General features: G+C 45.1%; 1 protein-coding gene across 1 annotated transcript in view; it reads left to right on the top strand.

The window, feature by feature from the left end:
- LOC111951999 (atlastin-2) overlaps positions 1-23,103 on the top strand; it is a 28,378-nt gene that overhangs the window by 2,846 nt on the left and 2,429 nt on the right. The window contains exons 2-12 of the mRNA XM_023970398.2: positions 5,441-5,817; positions 12,263-12,406; positions 12,590-12,694; positions 12,862-12,912; positions 13,016-13,072; positions 13,178-13,270; positions 19,709-19,847; positions 20,213-20,340; positions 20,466-20,522; positions 20,627-20,698; positions 22,569-23,000. Of these exons, the coding sequence (XP_023826166.1) occupies positions 5,441-5,817; positions 12,263-12,406; positions 12,590-12,694; positions 12,862-12,912; positions 13,016-13,072; positions 13,178-13,270; positions 19,709-19,847; positions 20,213-20,340; positions 20,466-20,522; positions 20,627-20,698; positions 22,569-23,000 (1,655 nt within the window). The remainder of the gene's footprint in view (positions 1-5,440; positions 5,818-12,262; positions 12,407-12,589; positions 12,695-12,861; positions 12,913-13,015; positions 13,073-13,177; positions 13,271-19,708; positions 19,848-20,212; positions 20,341-20,465; positions 20,523-20,626; positions 20,699-22,568; positions 23,001-23,103) is intronic.

Genomic DNA, 23,103 nt, shown 5'->3' with positions numbered 1-23,103 from the left:
GGTTTGTTTGTGTGGCAATAGTTAACACTGAGTGGTGYTGCACTTTGTCCTTGGTGTGCAGATCCCTTGTTGCAGTTTAACATTTGCCCTGCTTGACTCCGGTCCAGAGAGGGAGTTGTCTCTTGGAGTTGGCACCAGTCCGCAGTGTCACGACGAAGGAGAGGAGGGACAGAGTAAAGTGAGCTGTTTCAGATGTAGATCTAGACTGGCTCCATACACGGCCTGCCAGAGACCCGGATCAGGGCTGTTTCAGATGCAACAGGAGAGAACTGTGGCAAGATAAGGAATGATAAATAAGCCTGCCAATTTTAGATCTGTCTCTGTTTTCTCCAAAGATGAGGGGATTGAACTTCGCAGCCCAGTCCCTGCAGAATAGTGTCTCGGTCTCTCTCCTATGGCAGCACTGCCACTTAATTTTTCTGACTACTGCTTCGTATTCCCTGCTTTGCTGGACACTTGTATAGAGGGGCCTATGTGTGGGTTATGGTCCATTTTACACTGGACTGATGTTTGACGTTTAGTACAGTTGTCTATATGTGAGTAAAGTTGGGAGCAGTCTGGCCACGAGTTACAGTAGATTACCTTTTTACTCGATGAACACAGGGACTCTTCCATTTCCTGTTCTGACCTGCGATCATGCTAATATGCGCGTGTTGCAGCTAATCATTATTTGGACTGGTGTAAACTTCACGTCTGCCCATGTGGGGGAGATTCTGAGGTGTCAGGAGCTGGGGGTATTTAAATTCAGCTTTAGTGTCACTGCGGCTAAAAAGGAACATTTACATTTAAGTCATTTAGCAGACGCTCTTATCCAGAGCGACTTACAAATTGGTGCATTCACCTTATGACATTCAGTGGAACAGCCACTTTACAATAGTGCATCTAACTCTTTTAAGGGGGGGGGGGGTGAGAAGGATTACTTTATCCTATCCTAGGTATTCCTTAAAGAGGTGGGGTTTCAGGTGTCTCCGGAAGGTGGTGATTGACTCCGCTGTCCCTGGCGTCGTGAGGGAGTGTTATCACCATTGGGGGGCCAGAGCAGGCGAACAGTTTGTTGACTGGGCTGGAGCGGCGGAACTGTACTTCCTCAGTGGTAGGAGGCGAGCAGGCCAGAGGTGATGAACGCAGTGCCCTTGTTTGGGTGTAGGGCCTGATCAGAGCCTGGAGGTACTGAGGTGCCGTTCCCCTCACAGCTCGCTAGGCAAGCACCATGGTCTTGTAGCGGATGCGAGCTTCAACTGGAAGCCAGTGGAGAAGAGCGGAGGAGGGGGGGTGACGGTGAGGAGAACTTGGGAAGGTTGAACACCAGACGGGCTGCGGCGTTCTGGATGAGTTGTAGGGGTTTAATGGCACAGGCAGGGGAGCCAGCCAACAGCGAGTTGCAGTAATCCAGACGGGAGATGACAAGTGCCTGGATTGGACCTGCGCCGCTTCCTGTGTGAGGCAGGGTCGTACTCTGCGGGATGTTGTAGAGCATGAACCTACAGGAACGGGCCACGCCTTGATGTTAGTTGAGAACGACAGGGTGTTGTCCAGGATCACGCCAAGGTTCTTAGCGCTCTGGGAGGAGGACACAATGGAGTTGTCAACCGTGATGGCGAGATCATGGTAACGGGCAGTCCTTCCCCGGAGAGGAAGAGCAGCTCCGTCTTGCCGAGGTTCTAGCTTGAGGTGGTGATCCGTCATCCACACTGATATGTGTCTGCCAGACATGCAGAGATGCGATTCGCCACCTGGTCATCAGAAGGGGGAAAGGAGAAGATTAGTTGTGTGTCGTTGCATAGCAATGATAGGAGAGACCATGTGTGAGGTTATGAAGAGGCCAAGTGACTTTGGTGTATAGCGAGAATAGGAGAGGGCCTAGAACAGAGCCCTGGGGGACACCAGTGGTGAGAGCACGTGGTGAGGAGACAGATTCTCGCCACGCCACCTGGTAGGAGCGACCTGTCAGTAGGACGCAATCCAAGCGTGGGCCGCGCCGGAGATGCCCAACTCGGAGAGGGTGGAGAGGAGGATCTGATGGTTCACAGTATCGAAGGCAGCCGATAGGTCTAGAAGGATGAGAGCAGAGGAGAGAGAGTTAGCTTTAGCAGTGCAGAGCGCCTCCGTGATACAGAGAGAGCAGTCTCAGTTGAATGACTAGTCTTGAAACCTGACTGATTTGGATCAAGAAGGTCATTCTGAGAGAGATAGCGGGAGAGCTGGCCAAGGACGGCACGTTCAAGAGTTTTGGAGAGAAAAGAAAGAAGGGATACTGGTCTGTAGTTGTTGACATGGAGGGATCGGAGTGTAGGTTTTTTCAGAAGGGGTGCAACTCTCGCTTCTCTTGAAGACGGAAGGGACGTAGCCAGCGGTCAGGATGAGTTGATGAGCGAGGTGAGGTAAGGGGGAGAGGTCTCCGGAAATGGTCTGGAGAAGAGAGGAGGGGATAGGGTCAAGGGGCAGGTTGTTGGGCGGCGGCCGTCACACAGACGCGAGATTTCATCTGGAGAGAGAGGGGAGAAAGAGGTCAGAGCACAGGGTAGGGCAGTGTGAGCAGAACCAGCGGTGTCGTTTGACTTAGCAAACGAGGATCGGATGTCGTCGACCTTCTTTTCAAAATGGTTGACGAAGTCATCTGCAGAGAGGGAGGAGGGGGAGGATTCAGGAGGGAGGAGAAGGTGGCAAAGAGCTTCCTAGGGTTAGAGGCAGATGCTTGGAATTTAGAGTGGTAGAAAGTGGCTTTAGCAGCAGAGACAGAAGAGGAAAATGTATGAGAGGAGGGAGTGAAAGGATGCCAGGTCCGCAGGGAGGCGAGTTTTCCTCCATTTCCGCTCGGCTGCCCGGAGCCTGTTCTGTGAGCTCGCAATGAGTCGTCGAGCCACGGAGCGGGAGGGAGGACCGAGCCGGCCTGGAGGTAGGGGACAGAGAGAGTCAAAGGATGCAGAAAGGGAGGAGAGGAGGGTTGAGGAGGCAGAATCAGGAGATAGGTTGGAGAAGGTTTGGAGCAGAGGGAAGAGATGATAGGATGGAGAGGAAGGAGAGGTAGCGGGGAAGAGAGAGCGGAAGGTTGGGAGCGCGGCGATACCATCCGAGTAGGGGCAGTGTGGGAAGTGTTGGATGAAGAGCGAGAGGGAAAAGGATACAAGGTAGTGGTCGGAGACTTGGAGGGGAGTTGCAATGAGGTTAGTGGAAGAACAGCATCTAGTAAAGATGAGGTCGAGCGTATTGCCTGCCTTGTGAGTAGGGGGGGGAAGGTGAGAGGGTGAGGTCAAAAGAGGAGAGGAGTGGAAAGAAGGAGGCAGAGAGGAATGAGTCAAAGGTAGACGTGGGGAGGTTAAAGTCRCCCAGAACTGTGAGAGGTGAGCCGTCCTCAGGAAAGGAGCTTATCAAGGCATCAAGCTCATTGATGAACTCTCCGAGGGAACCTGGAGGGCGATAAATGATAAGGATGTTAAGCTTGAAAGGGCTGGTAACTGTGACAGCATGGAATTCAAAGGAGGCGATAGACAGATGGGTCAGGGGAGAAAGAGAGAATGTCCACTTGGGAGAGATGAGGATCCCGGTGCCACCACCCCGCTGACCAGAAGCTCTCGGGGTGTGCGAGAACACGTGGGCGGACGAAGAGAGAGCAGTAGGAGTAGCAGTGTTATCTGTGGTGATCCATGTTTCCGTCAGTGCCAAGAAGTCGAGGGAACTCTAGCATTGATGTCTGTGACATGGATGTCCGTCTAGCTGTAGAATAAATTCATAACCTGTCTTGTTGTGATTTTGTTTACTTTTTTAACTTATTTTTTGGTAGTGTTTATCTAGCAGTCTCAAACCCACAGTGAATTATGTCTGTTGGCAGACCAGACAGTCATTATACCAGAATCAGCAGGATGCCTCTCCAGTGTAAGCTCTGCTCCGGAGAATGCTGTCCTGTTCTCTCATACCTTCTGTTCGGCAACCCCTCTCCTGGCATCAGCCATAGAGCCCAGTCAGCCCACTGCTGTTTGCCATCGGCAGAGAACAGCCTTGCGGCAAGCCCTCAAACCTGCCTTAGACCAAATCCTCACTCTTGAGTTTTGGTACGAAGTGTTTGTTCTTTGATATGTTAAAGTCACATGTCTTGTAGGACTGTCAGCTCAGGAGGAAAATGTCATTATGGGGAGAAAAGGTTTTTCCTTGGAATCTTGCTTGGTATTGTGAACCATACCTCTCCAAGGGTCTCCTTGACACAACTGTTTTTGGTTGGTAGCAGTTGTAAAATGCTTGTTTGCATGAGCACTAGCAGTACCAAATACTTGTCATACCAGTTCCCAGGGTGTGTCTAGTGTGATGGGGAGGGACATCTGATGTAGAGGACATTTCCCACACCTGGAGGGGAACGCCTACCTTTAGACATCCTTTCATGGAAAGATTAAAAGGCCAAAAAAAGCTTTTKGAAATGCTTTCACTTTTGCTTATTTTGATGTTGAGCTCCTTGATGTCATAGCCCAATAAATCATTGTATTTGTCACATGCTTGGTAAACAACAGGTGTGGACTAACAGTGAAATACTTACAGGCTTGGACATATAAAATAGGCTACTGCACAGTGTAGATGCTATAGACATTGACCCACATGACCCATTTGTAGGCCTAGTACTTTATCTCATAATACCACGTGCTCATTCCCCCTTTCTCAGATATGTTTCCTAATACCCAAGTGTGTGCACTGTAGGCCGCTGGCAATGTACTGGTGTCATGCTAGAGGTTGACACAGGAGTGAAATTTCGTAACTGTCCTGTACCATTTTTTTCACGTACAGTTATATAACCCCGGAACTTTCCGGTCCCATCCCGATAAATATCACTCCCGTCCCATGTTCATTTTTAATGCTCAGAAATCAGAAATAACTTCCTCCATTAACTACTGGCCTGTCTGTCCCGGCTCTGTGGCCGCATAGCGTTAGCAGACACCAATATTGTTCTCAGGGCAAGCCTGGTTGTAGCTGGATTCACCTAGTCAGTCTGTCATGGAAAGAGCAGGTGTTCCTAATGTTTTGTACACTCAGTGTATAGTTGGCTCTTTTATATATATATATATATATATATATATATATTATTAAATGCGCCACACAATACATACTATTCCTCTCCTGTCCCAAACTTGACTAAGAACTTCACACCTATTCCTGCTGGAATCCTGAAGGACTTGCAAGACCCACTGGAGTCCTGTTCCCTTGTCAACCTCTGCAGCAGGCAACAAAAACCATGGCCAGGAACTGTCATGGAATGGCCTATAATATGTACAATGCCTGATGGAAGTTGATGCTGGAATCCTCCAAGATGATGAGAATATTGGCAACATTTTTTGAAGAGGACCCTGACTACACTTCTCTGTATTGTCCTTGTGATGTGTAAAGTTTGAATTGCACCATGTGCACTCTCTCCCTGCTCTTAACGGTATGGCACCGTGTGTCCTATTCTCTCTCCCAGGTGCGGGTGGTGTGGAAGATGTTCCTCTGTCCCTGCCAGATCGGAAGCCTCCTCCCAGGATGGCGCCTCGGGCAGAGGCGGATAGCGAGACAGACGAGGAGTGGGAACAGGCCCAAGAGCTGACTGCTGCCGATCAGAGTCCTGTCAAGGAGCAGCCTGTAGAAGAGGTGGTGGTGGAGGAGAAGGCTCGGCCCATCCAGATTGTCCTGGCTCACGAAGACGACCACAAATTTGAGCTGGACACGGCGGCTCTGGAGAAGCTCTTACTGCAGGAGGATGTCAGAGACCTTAATGTGGTGGTGGTGTCAGTGGCTGGGGCCTTCCGTAAGGGCAAGTCCTTCCTGCTGGAYTTCATGCTCCGATACATGCTCAACCAGGTGAGAACAGGTGCACACTCACATATACAGTGCCTTCAGAAAGTATTCAAACCGCTTGACTTTTTCAACATTTTGTTGTTACAGCCTGAATTTAAAATGTGTTAAATAGAAGAAAAAAACATTTTACAAATGTAAAAAAAAAAAAAATGAAGCTGTATTGTCTTCAGTCAATAAGTATTCAACCCCTTTGTTATGGCCAGCCTAAATAAGTTCAGGAGTAAACAATGTGCTAAATAAGTTGCATGCAATAATAGTGTTTAACCTGACTCTGTACCCCACACACACAATTATCTCTAAGGTCCCTCAATCGAGCAGTGAATTTCAAAAACGGATTCAAGCACAAAGACAAGGGAGATTTTCCAATGCCTTGCAAAGAAGGGCACCTATTGGTAGATGGGTTAAAAAAAGCCCTTTGAGCATGGTGAAGTTATTAATTACACTTTAGATGGTGTATCAATACACCCAGTCATTACAAAGATACAGGCGTTGTTTCTAACTYAGTTGCCGGAAAGGAAGAAAGCTCAGGAATTTCACCATGAGGCCAATGGTGACTTTAAAACMGCTACAGAGTTTAATACCTGTGATGGGGCAAAGCCAACACATCACTGAGTACCACTGTTCATATTTTCAATAATGGTGGTGGCTGCATCATGTTATGGGTATGCTTGTCATCGGCAAGGACTAGGGAGTTAAAAAAATTAATAAAAATACAAATAATAAACTACAGGCAATTGTAGAGGAAAACCTGGTTGTCTACTTTCCAACATACAATGGGARACAAATTCACCTTTCAGCAGGGCAATAACCTAAAACGCAAGGACAAATCTACACTGTTGTTGCATACCAAGATGACATTGAATGTTCCAGAGTGGCCTAGTTACAGTTTAGACTGATGATCTATGGCAAGACTTGAAAATTGCTGTCTAACAATGATTAACAACCAACCAACAACCATGATTAACAACCCAGAGACTCCCAGCTGTAATCGCTGCCAAAGGTGATTAACATGTATTGACTCGGGGTTGAATGCTTATCAAATCAAGATATGCGTTTTATTTTTCATAAGTGTATGACATTTTACTTTACTTTGACAGAATATTTTGTGTAGATCATTAAAAAAAAAAGTTTTTAAATAATTTAATCAATTGTAATCCTTTCTGGAGGCACTGAACCTACAGTACAGACAATTCACTACAAAATACTGATACTTCTCTGAATCATTCATTGGGCAGATCAGGTTGAATGAAGGTTTTGCTGCGCTAAAAGGAAGAACCAATTGAACTGTCTGTTAGCTGGAGAAACTGTGTGGTTAAAAGCACTTTCTGGCAGCATCAACAATCTATCATGTTATTAACACACCCCTGGGTGTAGGGTTAATTATAAGGTGTTGAGTAACGCTGCTAACCTTTTCAGGGTAAATCTCTGGGTTGTCGGTTTAATACCAACCTTTGTAAAGCAGTTTGGAGATCCTGAATAAACCCCGTATTAGTCTTTTTTCCCAGATTAATTAGCCACCTACTGACCTGATTGCGTTACCTGGCTGATTTTACATAAAGTCCTCCATCTAGGGGTTGATAAAACGTCTCGAAACGGGAAGTCTGCTAATGGCTCTAAATGGATGTTAGTAGTAGTTCTTTCCTTTGGGATTAATTTAGTAGTGTGAAATTCCTTCAGGACATTTTATTTTTAGCCAAATGCATTTTCCATTCTTAGTCTGCTAGATAATTAGCGTTGTCTTCAGGTCATTTCACATACTGTAGTTCAAAAGCAATTTGTCTCATTAGCATTCCTTTTGCTGAAATATGAATTTCTCTGCCAGTTTCTGGGACAAGAGCTTCCCAAGGGAAGGGCATTCATTACCAAGGCCGCATCACTGCATTCCAGTGCAACTTTCTAATCAGCTTCCAGGGGTTATGTTAATGTGTCCACTGTCAAGGATTTGGCTTGAACCATGTGTCGAAAGAGCAAGATTGTTTTTTTGTTTTTACTTTGAGAAATATTTATGTAGCTGTAGACCTACATTTGGAAATGTCTGGTGTTTTCTCGGCACTGAATAAACATGGATGCATAATCAATATTTCTATTGATGACTTGAATCTGAGTGAGAGAGTGAGGAAGAGGACAGTCAGTCATGCCTTCCATCAGGACAGCCAAGTAGTAGCCAGCAATTGCAGGGCCAGTATCACTTTACAGACCACAAAGCGTTATTATAGGTCTGGAAGCTTGGGAAAGCTTTATCTTAAATAGTTATAGCTGCCTCAAACTCATTCTCACTGTGTAGTCTGCTGCTAGTTTCCCTGCCTGCCTGGGTCTGTTGTTCCTCTCAAGGTCTGTCACTAGTGCTGAGCAATGAACTGAAACTTCTGTTTTTTTTAAGCAACCAATTGACCAATGTCTGTTCAATTATTTGAATTCCATTGTGTTTTCCTGTGAGCTCAATGTACACATCACACAGTTTCTCTAAAGATAAATCTGATCCAGCCTGAACTGTGCGATGTAGTAAGGAGTTGTAGTTTCCAACAGGCCAATATTCTACATAGTTTAGCACACAAAACGTGGTAATTAACTACAATGACCATAATCCATTGCACATATCCTTGTCCGGTCTTTTACTTGGTATCTCTACCTGAGAATGCATGATCGAAGTGATTTTATAGTTGGTATTCTTTGAAGAACTACAAAATAGTGATTTTTGTTAGACAAAATAGGCAGCAGCACTATAGAGCTGAGATGATGACTTGGAATTAAGTAATAAAGYCATCAAATAAAACATGTAATATACACACACCTGAAATATTTTATTAAAGTTGTGAAATAAATGATGGTTAATAAGTAGAGGTCGACCGATTTATGATTTTTCGACACCGATTATTGGAGGACCAAAAAAAGCCGATACCGATTAATCGGCCGATTTTAAAAATAAAAAATAAAAAAAAAAAAAATTATAATAATTTTTGATTTTTTTATTTGTAATAATTACAACTACTGAATGAACGCTTATTTTAACTAAATATAATACATCAATAGAATTTCTCTCTATACCATTTGTATTTCATATACCTTTGACTATTGCATGTTTTTATAGGCACTTTAGTATTGCCAGTGTAACAGTATAGCTTCCGTCCCTCTCCTCGCCCCTACCTGGGCTCGAACCAGGAACACATCGACAACAGCCACCCTCGAAGCATCGTTACCCATCGCTCCACAAAATCCGAGGCCCTTGCAGAGCAAGGGGAACAACTACTCCAAGTCTCAGAGCGAGTGACGTTTGAAACGCTATTAGCGCGCACCCTGCTAACTAGCTAGCCATTTCACATCGGTTACACCAGCCTAATCACGGGAGTTGATAGGCTTGAAGTCATAAACAGCTCAATGCTTGAAGCACAGCGAAGAACTGCTGGCAAAACGCACGAAAGTGCTGTTTGAATGAATGCTTACGAGCCTGCTGCTGCCTACCATCGCTCAGTCAGACTGCTCTATCAAATCATAGACTTAATTATAACATAATAACAGACAGAAATACGAGCCTTTGGTCATTAATATGGTCGAATCCGGAAACTATAATTTCAAAAACAAAACGTTTATTATGTCAGTGAAATACGGAACCGTTCCGTATTTTATCTAACTGATGGCATCCCTAAGTCTAAATATTGCTGTTACATTGTACAACCTTCAATGTTATTTGCCAGAATTTTACGTAATTATGACATTAGTTCGCAACGAGCCAGGCGGCCAAAACTGTTGCATATACCCTGACTCTGCGTGCAATGAACGCAAGAGAAGTGACACAATTTCACCTGGTTAATATTGCCTGCTAACCTGGATTTCTTTTAGCTGAATATGCAGGTTTTAAAATATATACTTCTGTGTATTGATTTTAAGAAAGGCATTGATGTTTATGGTTAGGCATTTTTTGCAAATGCGCTTTTGTTAAATCATCCCCCGTTTGGTGAAGTTGGCTGTCTTTGTTAGGAAGAAATAGTCTTCACACAGTTTGCAACGAGCCAGGCGGCCAAAACTGCTGCATATACCCTGACTCTGTTGCAAGAGAAGTGACACAATTTCCCTAGTTAAAATAAATTAATGTTAGCAGGCAATATTAACTAAATATGCAGGTTTCAAAACATATACTTGTGTATTGATTTTAAGAAAGGCATTGATGTTTATGTTTAGGTACACGTTGGAGCAACGACAGTCCTTTTTCGCGAATGCGCACCGCATCGATTATATGCAACGCAGGACACGCTAGATAAACTAGTAATATCATCAACCGTGTAGTTAACTAGTGATTATGATTGATTGATTGTTTTTTATAATGTAAGTTTAATGCTAGCTAGCAACTTACCTTGGCTTCTTACTGCATTTGCGTAACAGGCAGGCTCCTCGTGGAGTGCAATGAGAGGCAGGTGGTTAGAGCATTGGACTAGTTAACTGTAAGGTTGCAAGATTGAATCCCCGAGCTGACAAGGTAAAAATCTGTCGTTCTGCCCCTGAATAAGGCAGTTAACCCACCATTCCTAGGCCGTCATTGAAAATAAGATTGTTTTCTTAACTGACTTGCCTAGTTAAATAAAGGTGTAAAAAAAAATGGCACACTGAATGATCTGAGGACAGATGCATAGGAGAAGTAAAAACTTGAGGTCACAGTGGGGTCAGAGGAGCAGTGATTGCCAGTGTTGTTCTGAGACAACAATGCACTCCATCGCATCTAGGGTCAGGTATTCACGATTGCTCCGATTGTGTTGCCTACGTTTTTTTTCACAGCAACAACTCCAGTCCCGAAAAAACAGAAGGAACTGCAGAGATTGAGTATCCCCCCCCATGTTAGTCTCCAGCGGGTTATACCCTTTAGATATCTTTGTATTCACGTCCCAGGCAGGTGCTATTTTGGGGTCTTGGTCTGGCCAACCTAATTTTCTTCCTGGTGTCTGCACTGTACATCTATGATCACTCTTTTACGGCCTAGAATTTGAACATTCCATTCCAGTCACATTTCCTGCTGGATAGAGAAGTCTGCTCTTCTGTGTGTGTGGCAGTTTGACTGACTGGACTGTTTGTTTAATGTCCTCAGAGGGAGGAGACAGAACTAAAGCTTGTTATCTGAAGTCTGCCTTGTTTAATAACGCTGTTGTATCCTTGTTTAATAGCGCCGTAGTATCCTTGGTAACCTAGTGGTTAGAGCGTTGGGCCAGTACCCGAAAGGTTGCTAGATCAAATCCCCGAGCTGACATGGTAAAAATCTGTCATTCTGCCCCTGAACAAGGCAGTTAACCCACTGTTCTTAGGCCGTCATTGTAAATAAGAATTTGTTCTTAACTGGCTTGCCTAGTTAAATATAAAATAAATTGTTTAATAGCGCCGTGGAATCCTTGTTTAATAGCACTTGAGTATTATCCCTGTATTAACACTGCTGCAGGATGTGTATTTTAATAGCTGTGTGATATCTATCACCACCAGGCATGGTTAGGTTAAACTACTCTTCACCTTCTGCTTCGGAAATGCTGCCAGTAGACAGAGCCAGGTTCACTTGTTAAGTAATACCTTTTAGGCATGAAATATAGCATACCATTTTGTTTAATTAGTTACTTTGGGAGTCTAATCTCATTGGCTTACTCCTTCAGCAACCTTGCATTTATTCTCAGTTCATGAATAAGGAAGTAATTAAGACCACCCCCGTAGGCCACGCTCTCCCTGTAATTAAGACCAGCCCCGTAGGCTACGCTCTCCCTGTAATTAAGACCAGCCCCGTAGGCCACGCTCTCCCTGTAATTAAGACCAGCCCCGTAGGCCACGCTCTCCCTGTAATTAAGACCAGCCCCCGTAGGCCAAGCTCTCCCTGTAATTAAGACCAGCCAGCCCCGTAGGCCAAGCTCTCCCTGTAATTAAGACCAGCCCCGTAGGCCAAGGCTCTCCCTGTAATTAAGACCAGCCCCGTAGGCCAAGCTCTCCCTGTAATTAAGACCAGCCCCGTAGGCCAAGCTCTCCCTGCAATTAAGACCAGCCCCGTAGGCCACGCTCTCCCTGCAATTAAGACCAGCCCTGTAATGAAGTAGTAGAGTAACGCACGCACACTTCTAACGTACTTGTTTTCACAACAGCAGCTCATATCCTATTAACGGTGTTTTTCAGACTTAAGTTTTTTTGTCTTTTTTACTGCCTACACTGAACTGAGTCTGACATGATGTTGCGTTTGGCATAGACTGTGTAAAATGACCCTGATCTCAGGACACCAGTGGTTTGAATGTGATACCACAGTGACCTCCAGTGGTAGTAAGTTGCAAATGCATGTAAGAAATAGCAGTATGCCTATTTCTTCCTTTGATTACTGTTGGGCTTTTTCCACATTGCCCATATGAAACATACACTTGCCTACAGGAATCAATAACTTGTTTCCTATACTGACCGCTCACTCCCTCTCTGTCTTGGTACCCCCCTCCTGTCACAGCAGGAGGAGCAGTCAGACTCGTGGGTTGGGGCTGATGATGAGCCGCTGACAGGGTTCAGCTGGAGAGGAGGCTGTGAGAGGGAGACCACAGGGATGCAGGTCTGGAGTCAGGTGTTTGTGGTCAACAAGCCGGATGGGAGCAAGGTGAGCCCTACTCTGTGACACACACTGTTATTAACATTGAGAGGAACGCCACAGTGGCACAGTCATGTTTTGTGAATGATCTTATGTCCATCCCTGCCGCTCATACTGGCTGTACTGTCTTCAAGTGGATTTCCATCATGTTAATGACCTAAAGGTGACCTGTAATATCCTAACCCTTGACAGGTTGCTGTTCTGCTAGTGGATACACAAGGAGCCTTCGACAGCCAGTCTACCATAAAGGACTGTGCAACGGTTTTTGCCTTGAGCACCATGACCAGCTCTGTACAGGTGAGTCTATGATGGACCTGACTGAGTTCTCACTGTTTGATTACATACCCATAAAGGTGCACACATTGTGCCAGTTGAGTTAATGGTGTGTTGTGGATGGAAAGGGCTGGTTGATGTCAAGAACTGGCCTACGTACAAAGGATATTTCATTGTCTAATTCTTTTCAGGTGTATAACTTGTCCCAGAATATTCAGGAGGATGATCTTCAGCATCTCCAGGTATACACACCATTCCTCCCCATCTTAATGAATACGTTAGACATTTGTTGGTGTGTTTGAAAACAATATTAAGGCTAACATCGTCTTTTCTCCATCTGTTTAGCTCTTCACAGAATACGGCCGGCTTGCTTTGGAGGAAGTCTATCTAAAACCCTTCCAGGTGTGTTACTGTTTCTTCAATATATTCAACATGCAAAGTTTGGATGTGCACATTTGTCCTCCCTGAGCACATTCTCTCAGTAACCCTGTCTGTGTTGTGTTCCAGTCTCTCATGTTCCTCATCAGAGACTGGAGCTATCCATATGAGCACAACTATGGACTGGAGGGAGGTAAACGCTTTCTAGAAAAGAGACTGCAGGTAGGTCTGGAGAAGAGAATGGGGACCATGATGGATCATTTAGATTGGGCTCCTCCACATTAGTATCTAGTCCAGTGTGGCTTTTTCGRAGAGGAATTTCCACTACAGTTTTGAACTAAATTATCTCAGCAGAATTGTAATATGAATTTTGTTCAGTGTCTCTGTGAACGGAAGGACGCTCGCATTAGTGGAGGCTGCTGAGAGGAAGGCGGCTCATAATAATGGCTGTAACGGAGCGAATAGAATGGAATCAAACCATGTGTTTGACGTATTTGATACCATTCCACCTATTCCTCTCCAACTGTTACCAAGAGCCCGTCCTCCCCAATTAAGGTGCCACCAACCTCCTGTGGCGTGCAGTATCACTTTTAGTGGACAATCTGTAAGGCTACTTTCTAAATGTGATACATTAGTTAATGTCAAATTGTAATCAGAAACGTAACTTTTGGATTTAACATCTGATTACGGTTACTTTTGGATTATATTCCCTTTTTAAAGGACAAAACCACTGATTTGTATAATTTACAGTGTTACACAACACTAACATGTGAGAACAATTTTTTGGGGTGAACAAATGTTTCATTTTGTCGTTTTAACAAGGTTGGTGGCAACGTGAAAATCGTTGTGGAAATCTGTTGCAGCTCAAGTCGACTACAAAACCCGCAATGCTCTCTATGGGCTAGCTAGATAGCAAACGTAGCTACACACAAGCTAATATCCGCATGTGAAGTAGCTAGTTAGTGCAGTTTGTTTAGGTGATTTTACAGCTATCAGTTAAGGAGTCTCCAATCTCACCATGTTCAACCTGCAGATCAATGCTTTCTGCCTTACAGAGTGGAGTCTGCCATTTGCAACAGCACCATGCAATGCACCCTGGACTGAAGAGGCAGACAAATAGGATACATGTGTCCTCTGTTAAATTACACATTTCTTGTGGTAGGAATATCGCAAAAATATGATCAGTGGCTAATTCGAGAGAAGACAACCTCCCGTGTTATGACATCGGCCAGTATTGAAATCTCACATATGATGATTGACGTTTTTGCGATCTAAAAGTCGTATTCCTTTCAACTTCCAGTGTAGTGAGAGCGGCTTTATCACAATGCTACGTCATACCGGCCGAATAACTCAGATACACATTAAATGACCCAGGGAATTGATAGAACATTGCTCAGATGTACAAAAGTAATATAACAATCAAAATGGGTGAATTTACTTTGAGGCATTAGAAGAAGACAAGAAGGGTCCATCAAACGCATTTGATTCTCTGACGTTTTCAAGTAGGATCCCTGATTATGGACGGTCATTTTCAGCAATCTATATAACCTGTCTGTAGTTTTCTGATCATATTGGGACTCCCTGATATATGTTGGTCTGGTTGTCTTTATCTAATTACATGAAATATTTTAAATGGTTGCTCAAAATATTTTTTGGTTCAAGGCTCCAACTCCCATGATTCCATTTGGCAAAACCACTTCCACCATCKGAAGTTGCTGCCATTGCGCCCTTTCCAAATAGCCTATGTTTTCGTGGTGAATTACTTGTAAACCTCAAATGTTTTATTAGTTCCAGTAGGCCTACAGTGTTGTTGGATAGTTGCTAAGGCTGTATTTGGCTGTTATTTTTTWAAACATTTTATTTCAGATGCAGCAGGGTTAGCTACTTGGTTAGCTAGCATTGCTAATGTAAAGCAGGCTTCAATCATGAGACTAGGATTCCTTAGTGATTTGCCTGTAAATCTTATGTTTTTTGGACTGATTTAAGAGTCGCTAAGATTAAACTTGGCTCTAATAGCATGCTAGCTAACCAGCATCAGACACATGAACTTAATTTCATTTTTTTTTTGTAATGCAGTTGATTGTCACCAATGACATGAACATACACTACATGGCCAAGAGTATGTGGACACCTGCTCGTCGAACATCTCATTCCAAAATCAAATCAAAGTTTATTTGTCACGTGCGCCGAATACAACAGAATACAACCTTACAGTGAAATGCTTACTTACAGGCTCTAACCAATAGTGCAAAAAAGGTGTTATGTGAACAATGGGTAAGTAAAGAAATAAAACAACAGTGAGAAGACATGCTATATACAGTAACAAGGCTATAAAAGTATYGAGGCTACATACAGGCACAAGTTAGTCAGGCTGAGGTAGTATGTAGATATGGTTAAAGTGACTATGCATATATGAACAGAGAGTAGCAGCAGTGTAAAAAGAGGGGTTGGGGGGGGGGCACACAATGCAAATAGTCCGGGTAGCCATTTGATTACCTGTTCAGGAGTCTTATGGCTTGTGGGTAAAAACTGTTGAGAAGCCTTTTTGTCATAGACTTGGCACTCCGGTACCGCTTGTCATGCAGTTGTAGAGGGAACAGTCTATGGCTGGGGTCTTTGACATTTTTTAGGGCATTCGTCTGACACCGCCTGGTGTAGAGGTCCTGGATGGCAGGCAGCTTAGCACCAGTGATGTACTGGGCCGTACGCACTACCCTCTGTAGTGCCTTGCGGTCAGAGGCCGAGCAATTGCCGTACCAGGCAGTGATGCAACCAGTCAGGATGCTCTCGATGTTGCAGCTGTCAAACCTTTTGAGGATCTCAGGACCCATGCCAAATCTTTTTAGTTTCCTGAGGGGGAATAGGCTTTGTCATGCCCTCTTCGACTGTCTTGGTGTGTTTGGACCAGTCTAGTTTGTTGTTGATACCGAGGAACTTGAAGCTCTCAACCTGCTCCACTACAGCCCCGTCTATGAGAATGGGGGCGTGCTCGGTCCTCCTTTTCCTGTAGTCCACAATCATCTCCTTAGTCACGTTGAGGGATAGGTTATTCTGGCACCATACGGCCAGGTCTCTGACCTCCTCCCTATAGGCTATCTCGTCGTTGTCGGTGATCAGGTCTACCACTGTTGTGTCGTCTGCAAWCTTAATGAGGGTGTTGGAGTCATGCCTGGCCATGCAGTCGTGGGTGAACGGGGGAGGGGACTGAGCACGCACCCCTGTGGAGCTCCAGTGTTGAGGATCAGCGTGGCAGATGTGTTGCTACCTACCCTCACCACCTGGGGGTGGCCCGTCAGGAAGTCCAGGATCCAGTTGCAGAGGGAGGTGTTTAGTCCCAGGACCCTTAGCTTAGTGATGCGCTTTGAGGGTACTGTGGTGTTAAACGCTGAGCTGTAGTCAATGAATAGCATTCTCACATAAGTGTACCTTTTGTCCAGGTGGGAAAGGGCAGTGTGGAGTGCAATAGAGATTGCATCATCTGTGGATCTGTTTGGGCGGTATGCAAATTGGAGTGGGTCTAGGGTTTCTGGGATAATGGTGTTGATGTGAGCCATTACCAATCTTTCAAAGCACTTCATGGCTACGGACGTGAGTGCTACGGGTCTGTAGTCATTTAGGCAGGTTGCCTTTGTGTTCTTGGGCACAGGGACTATGGTGGTATGCTTGAAACATGTTGGTATTACAGACTCAATCAGGGACATGTTGAAAATATCAGTGAAGACACCTGCCAGTTGATCAGCACATGCCCAGAGCACACGTCCTGGTAATCCGTCTGGCCCCGCAACCTTGTGTATGTTGACCTGTTTAAAGGTCTTACTCACGTCGACTACGGAGAGCGTGATCACACAGTCATCCGGAAAAGCTGATGCTCTCATGCATGCCTCAGTGTTGCTTGCCTCGACGCGAGCATAGAAGTGATTTAGCTCGTCTGGTAGGCTCGTGTCACTGGGCAGCTCGCGGCTGTGCTTCCCTTTTGTAGTCTGTAATAGTTTGCAAGCCCTGCCACATAAGACGAGCGTCGGAGCCAGTGTAGTATGATTCAATCTTAGCCCTGTATTGACGTTTTGCCTGTTTGATGGTTCGTCGCAGGGCATAGCAGGATTTCTTGTAAGCTTCCGAGCTAGAGTCCCGCACATTGAAAGCGGCAGCTCTACCCTTTAGCTCAGTGTGGATGTTGCCTGTAATCCATGGCTTCTGGTTGGGGTATGTATGTACAGTCACTGTGGGGACGACGTCCTCTATGCACTTATTGATAAAGCCAGTGACTGATGTGGTGTACACCTCAATGCCATCAGAAGAATCCCGTAACATGTTCCAGTCTGTGATAGCAAAACAGTCCTGTAGTTTAGCATCTGCTTCATTTGACCACTTTTTTATAGACCGAGTCACTGGTGCTTCCTGCTTCAATTTTTGCTTGTAAGCAGGAATCAGGAGGATAGAGTTGTGGTCGGAATTACCAAATGAAGGAKCTTTGTACGCGTCTCTGTGTGTGGAGTACAGGTGATCTAGAATTTTCTTCCCCCTCTGGTTGCACATGTAACATGTTGATAGAAATTTGGTAGAACTGATCTAAGTTTCCCTGCATTAAAGACTCCGGCCCCCAGGAGCACCGCCTCTGGGTGAGTGGTTTCCTGTTTGCTTATTTCCTTATATAGCTGACTGAGTGCGGTCTTAGTGCCAGCATCTGTCTGTGGTGGTAAATAAACAGCCATGAAAAGTATAGCTGAAAACTCTCTAGGCAAGTAGTGTGGTCTGCAATTTATCACAATATACTCTACTTCAGCCGAGCAAAATCTAGATACTTCCTTAGATTTCTTGCACCAGCTGTTGTTTACAAATATGCACAGACCGCCCCCCCTCGTCTTACCGGAGTGTGCTGTTCTATCTTGCCGGTGCAGCGTATATCCCTCTAGCTGAATATCCATGTCATCATTCAGCCATGATTCCATGAAACATAGGATATTACAGTTTTTGATGTCCCGTTGGTAGGATATTTGTGATCGTACCTCGTCTAATTTATTGTCCAATTATTGCACGTTGGYGAGTAGTATTTACGTTAACGGCAGCTTTCCCAGTCGCTTTCTCCGGGTCCTGACCAGGCATCCGGCTCTTTGTCTTCTGTACCTGCGTCGCTTCCTCTTGCAAATAACGGGGATGTCGGCCCTGTGGGGTGTTTGGATAATGTCTTGTACGTCGTCCTTGTAGAAAAAAATCTTTGTCTAATCCGAGGTGAGTGATCGCTGTCCTGATATCCAGAAGCTCTTTTTTGCCGTAAGATACGGTGGCAGAAACATTATGTACAAAATAAGTTACAAATAACGTGAAAAAAACTACATAATAGCACAATTTGTTGGTCGCCCGTTTAACTGCTGCCATTTCTTTCGGTGCCATTTTAATCATGGGCATTAATATAGTTGGTCCCCCCCTGCTGCTATAACAGCCTCCACTCTTCTAGGAAGGTGTTCCGCTAGATGTTGGAACATTGCTGTGAGGACTTGCTTTCCATTCAGCCACAAGAGTATTAGTGAGGTCGGGCACTGATTTTGGACCATTAGGCCTGGCTCACAGTCGGCGTTCCAATTAATCCCAAACATGTTCGATGGAGTTGAGGTCAGGGCTCTGTGCAGGTCAGTCAAGTTTTTCCACACCGATCTCGACAAACCATTTCTGCATTGGGGCAGGTAGTGTTCGTCTAGCATCCGCCAAACCCAGATTAGTCCGTCCGACTGCCAGAWGGTGAATGAAGCGTGATTCATCACTCCAGAGAATGCATTTCCACTGCTCCAGAGTCCAATGGTGGCGAGCTTTACACCACTCCAGCTGATGCTTTGCATTGCTCTTGGTGATCTTAGGCTTGTGTGCTCGGCCATGGAAACCCATGTTCATGAAGCTCCAGACGAACAGTTCTTGTGCTGACGTTGCTTCCAGAGGCAGTTTGGAACTCGAAGTGAGGGTTGCAACCGAGGACGGATGATTTGTACGCACTTCAGCGGTCCTGTTCTGTCAGCTTGTGTGGCATACTACTTCACAGCTGAGCTGATGTTGCTCCTAGAAGTTTCCACTTCAAAATAACAGCACTTAGACTTGACCTGGGCAGCTCTAGCAGGGCAGAAATTTTACGAACTGACTTGTTGGAAAGGTGGCATCCTATGACGGTGCTGAGCTCTTCATTAAGGCCATTCTACTGTCAATGTTTGTCTATGGAGATTGCATGGCTGTGTGGCTCAAATAGCCAAATCCATGAATTTGAAGGGGTGTCCACATACTTTTAATAATATTCATGCAAGCATTATAATATGATTACAACCCAAAGTAATGTGGAATGCACTCATGACTTATGACACAAGCTTTGTCTTGGCTTGCTAGACAGCTAAACTAACTGCAGGTTAACTAGGCGGAGCATTGCATCATGGAGATGAAATGCACCCTGGGAATTGTAGTAGAAGAGGACAATGCAGAAAATATAAAAATGACCGAAACGAGGATTGTGCAGTATGACTAACAAATGATAACATCAAATTGTGTTTAAATCTTACAGTAGTGCATATATACAAACAGCATAACTGATTATAAAGTGGCGGAATTGTCCTTTAAACTTGTGCCTTAGACAACAGACCAGTGTCTTGGATATTATGTAACAGCTGTGTGTGTTTTCTACAGGTGAAACAGAACCAGCATGAGGAACTGCAGACCGTGAGGAAACACATCCACTCCTGCTTCTCCAACATCGGTTGCTTCCTCTTGCCCCACCCCGGCCTCAAAGTGGCCACCAACCCCATGTTTGACGGCAGATTAAAAGGTGAGGCCTCCCACTGCAGAGAATAATCCCTTCCACCCTCCATACTATATACTAACCCCCTTCCACCCCCCTCCATACTCAACTAAACCCCCTCCATCCCCCCTCCATACTCTACTAACCCCTTCCACCAACCCGCTCCATACTCTACTAACCCCTTCCACCAACCCGCTCCATACTCAACTGACCCCTTCCACCCCCCTCCTCCAATACTTCACTAACCCCTTCCATCCGACGTTATCCCATCCTCAGTGACTCCCAGACCCTTTTCTTAATACTGAGGTGGAGAGGCAGTTTAAGAAAATAATTAACCCCTGGAGGAGACGTTCTTGGGCTTTACTATGCTTCTGGCTGTGTTCTTTGTGTAGACATTGATGGTGACTTTAAGGAGGCGCTGGGCAATCTGGTGCCCTTACTGCTGGCTCCTGAGAACCTGGTGGAGAAGGAGATTGGAGGGGCTAAAGTGACCTGCAGAGATCTAGTGGAGTACTTTAAGGTGAGCACCATGTTCTCCCATGGCCTATAAACTACTTTAAATGCCTGAAAATGTTCTGAAACTTCCTAATATCTCATCACAACTGAAGTTATAGAAAACACATTTTCTCCACGTCTTCTTCCCAGGCCTATATAAAGATCTATCAAGGGGAGGAGCTTCCTCATCCTAAGTCAATGTTACAGGTCTGTACTGGTTTGATCCACATTGATACGTTTTGAGCAAGCTTGTGGGGGTTCTCTTATCTTGCTCAAACCCTCTTTGCATTTGACTGTGCTCTGTTACCTAGGCAACGGCTGAAGCCAACAACCTTACAGCAGTTGCTGGCGCAAAAGACACTTACAGCAAAAGCATGGAAATGGTAGGTTTGTTCACCCCTGGCTTGTTACATGAACAATGTACAGTGCATTCGGAAAGTGTTCAGACCCCTTCCATTTTGCTACGTTACAGCCTTATTCTCAAATGGATTAAATAAAAACATTTCCTCATCTACACAAAATACCCCATAATGACAAATGGAAAACAGGTTTTTAGATTTCTTTGCAAATGTATTAAAATACAAAAACTGATACCTTACATAAGTATTCAGACCCTCGAAATTGAGCTCAGGTGCATCCTGTTTCCATTGATCATCCTTGAGATGTTTCTACAACTTGATTGGAGTCCACCTGTGGTMAATTCCATTTATTGGACATGATTTGGAAAGGCACACACCTGTCTATATAAAGTCCCACAGTTGACAGTGCATGTCAGAGCAAAAACCAAGCCATAAGGTCGAAGAAATTGTCCGTAGAGCTCCGGGACGGGATTGTATCGAGGCACAGATCTGGAGAGAGGTACCAACAAATTTCTGCAGAATTTAAGGTCACCAAGAACAGTGGCCGTCTTCATTCTTAAATGGAAGAAGTTTGGGACCACCAAGACTCTTCATAGAGCTGGCCACCCGGTCAAAGTGAGCAATCGGAGGATAAGGACCTTGGTCAGGGAGGTGACCAAGAACCCGATGGTCACTGTGACAGAGCTCCTCTGTGGAGATGGGAGAACCTTCCAGAAGATCAACCATCTCTGTTGCACTCTAATCAGGCCTTTATGGTAGTGGCCAGACGGAAGCCACTCTTCAGTAAAATACACATGACAGACCTCTGAGTTTACCAAAAGGCACCTAAAGACTCTCAGGCCATGAGAAACAAGATTCTCTGGTCTGATTTAAACCAAGATTTAACTCTTTGGCCTGAATTCCAAGCGTCATGTCTGGAGGAAACCTGGCACCATCCCTACGGTGGTGTCAGCATCATGCTGTGGGGGATGTTTTTCAGCGACAGGGACTGGGAGACTAGTCAGGATCGAGGGAAAGATGAACGGAGCAAAGTACAGAGAGATCCTTGATGAAAACCTGCTCCAAAGTGCTCAGGACCTCAGACTGGGGCAAAGGTTCACCTTCCAACAGGACAATGACCCTAAGCACACAGCCAAGACAATGCAGGAGTGGCTTCAGGACAAGTCTCTGAATGTCCTTGAGTGGCCCAGCCAGAGCCCGGACTTGAACCCGGTCGAACATCTCTGGAGAGACCTGAAAATAGCTGTGCAGCCACGCTCCCCATCCAACCTGACAGATCTTGTGAGGATCTGCAGATAAGAATGGGAGAAACTTCCCAAATACAGGTGTGCCAAGCTTGTAGCCTCATACCCAGACTCGGCTGTAATCGCTTCCAAAGGTGCTTCAACAAAGTACTTAGTAAAGGGTCTGAATACTGTAACTGTGATTAGTTTTATTTTTAATACATTTGCAAAAATGTCTCAACCTGTTTTTGCTTTGTCATTATGGGGTATTGTTTGTAGACTGGGGGGGGGGACAATTTAATCAATTTTAGCATAAGGGTGGAATGTAACAATATTTGGGAAAAGTGAATGGGTCTGAATACTTTCCAAATGCACTGTATCTACACACATTCCAAGCAGATTGATTTACTATTGCTGTTGTACACACGCACACCACATGTTAATGTTTTTAAATGTATGTGAACTGTAAAGTCTTGTCTAATGTATTTTTAGTTATGTGTCGGGCCCCAGTAAGACTAGCTGTTGCTATTGGGGATCCTAATAAAATACAAATTTTCATTATACAAATGTAACCAATGAGGTCATTCGTAGAGGTAATATTTTTGCCACTAGTCTTTGTTAGTCGGTGTAGTAATCTGTTTGGTTTCTGAAATGTGGTGTTTCCCTGCTAGGTGTGTGGAGGGGACAAGCCCTACATCGCCCCTGCAGACTTGGAACGCTGCCACGAGGAGGTCAAGGAGTGCTCGGTGCGTCAGTTCCGCTCTGTGAAGAAGATGGGAGGGGAGGACTTCTGCAAGAAATACCAGGAGCAGCTGGAGGGCGAGCTGGATGAGGCCTACTCCAACTTCCACAAGCACAACGAGGGCAAGAACATCTTCTACGCTGCACGCACGCCCGCCACGCTCTTCGTTGTCATGTTCACCACCTACATCGTCTCAGGGCTGACCGGCTTCATTGGAATGAACATTATTGCCGTGCTGGCCAACCTGGTCATGGGCGTGGCTCTCATGACTCTCTGCATGTGGGCCTACGTCAAATACTCAGGGGAGTTCAGAGATGTGGGCACCATCATAGACCTGTTGGCAGAGACACTCTGGGAACAGGTGGGTGCTGATATGTCTGTGGATAAAGGTGTTTTGTGTTTTCATAGATTTTTCTATTAAGGATAGAAGTATGGATACAGGAAGTATATGTTTATTTAGCACG

This window comes from Salvelinus sp. IW2-2015, linkage group LG25 (genome assembly GCF_002910315.2).
Source record: "Salvelinus sp. IW2-2015 linkage group LG25, ASM291031v2, whole genome shotgun sequence".
Taxonomy (NCBI): Eukaryota; Metazoa; Chordata; class Actinopteri; order Salmoniformes; family Salmonidae; genus Salvelinus; species Salvelinus sp. IW2-2015.
The sequence above is the reverse complement of the archived record's forward strand: the minus strand, read 5'-3'. Positions and strand labels throughout refer to the sequence as shown.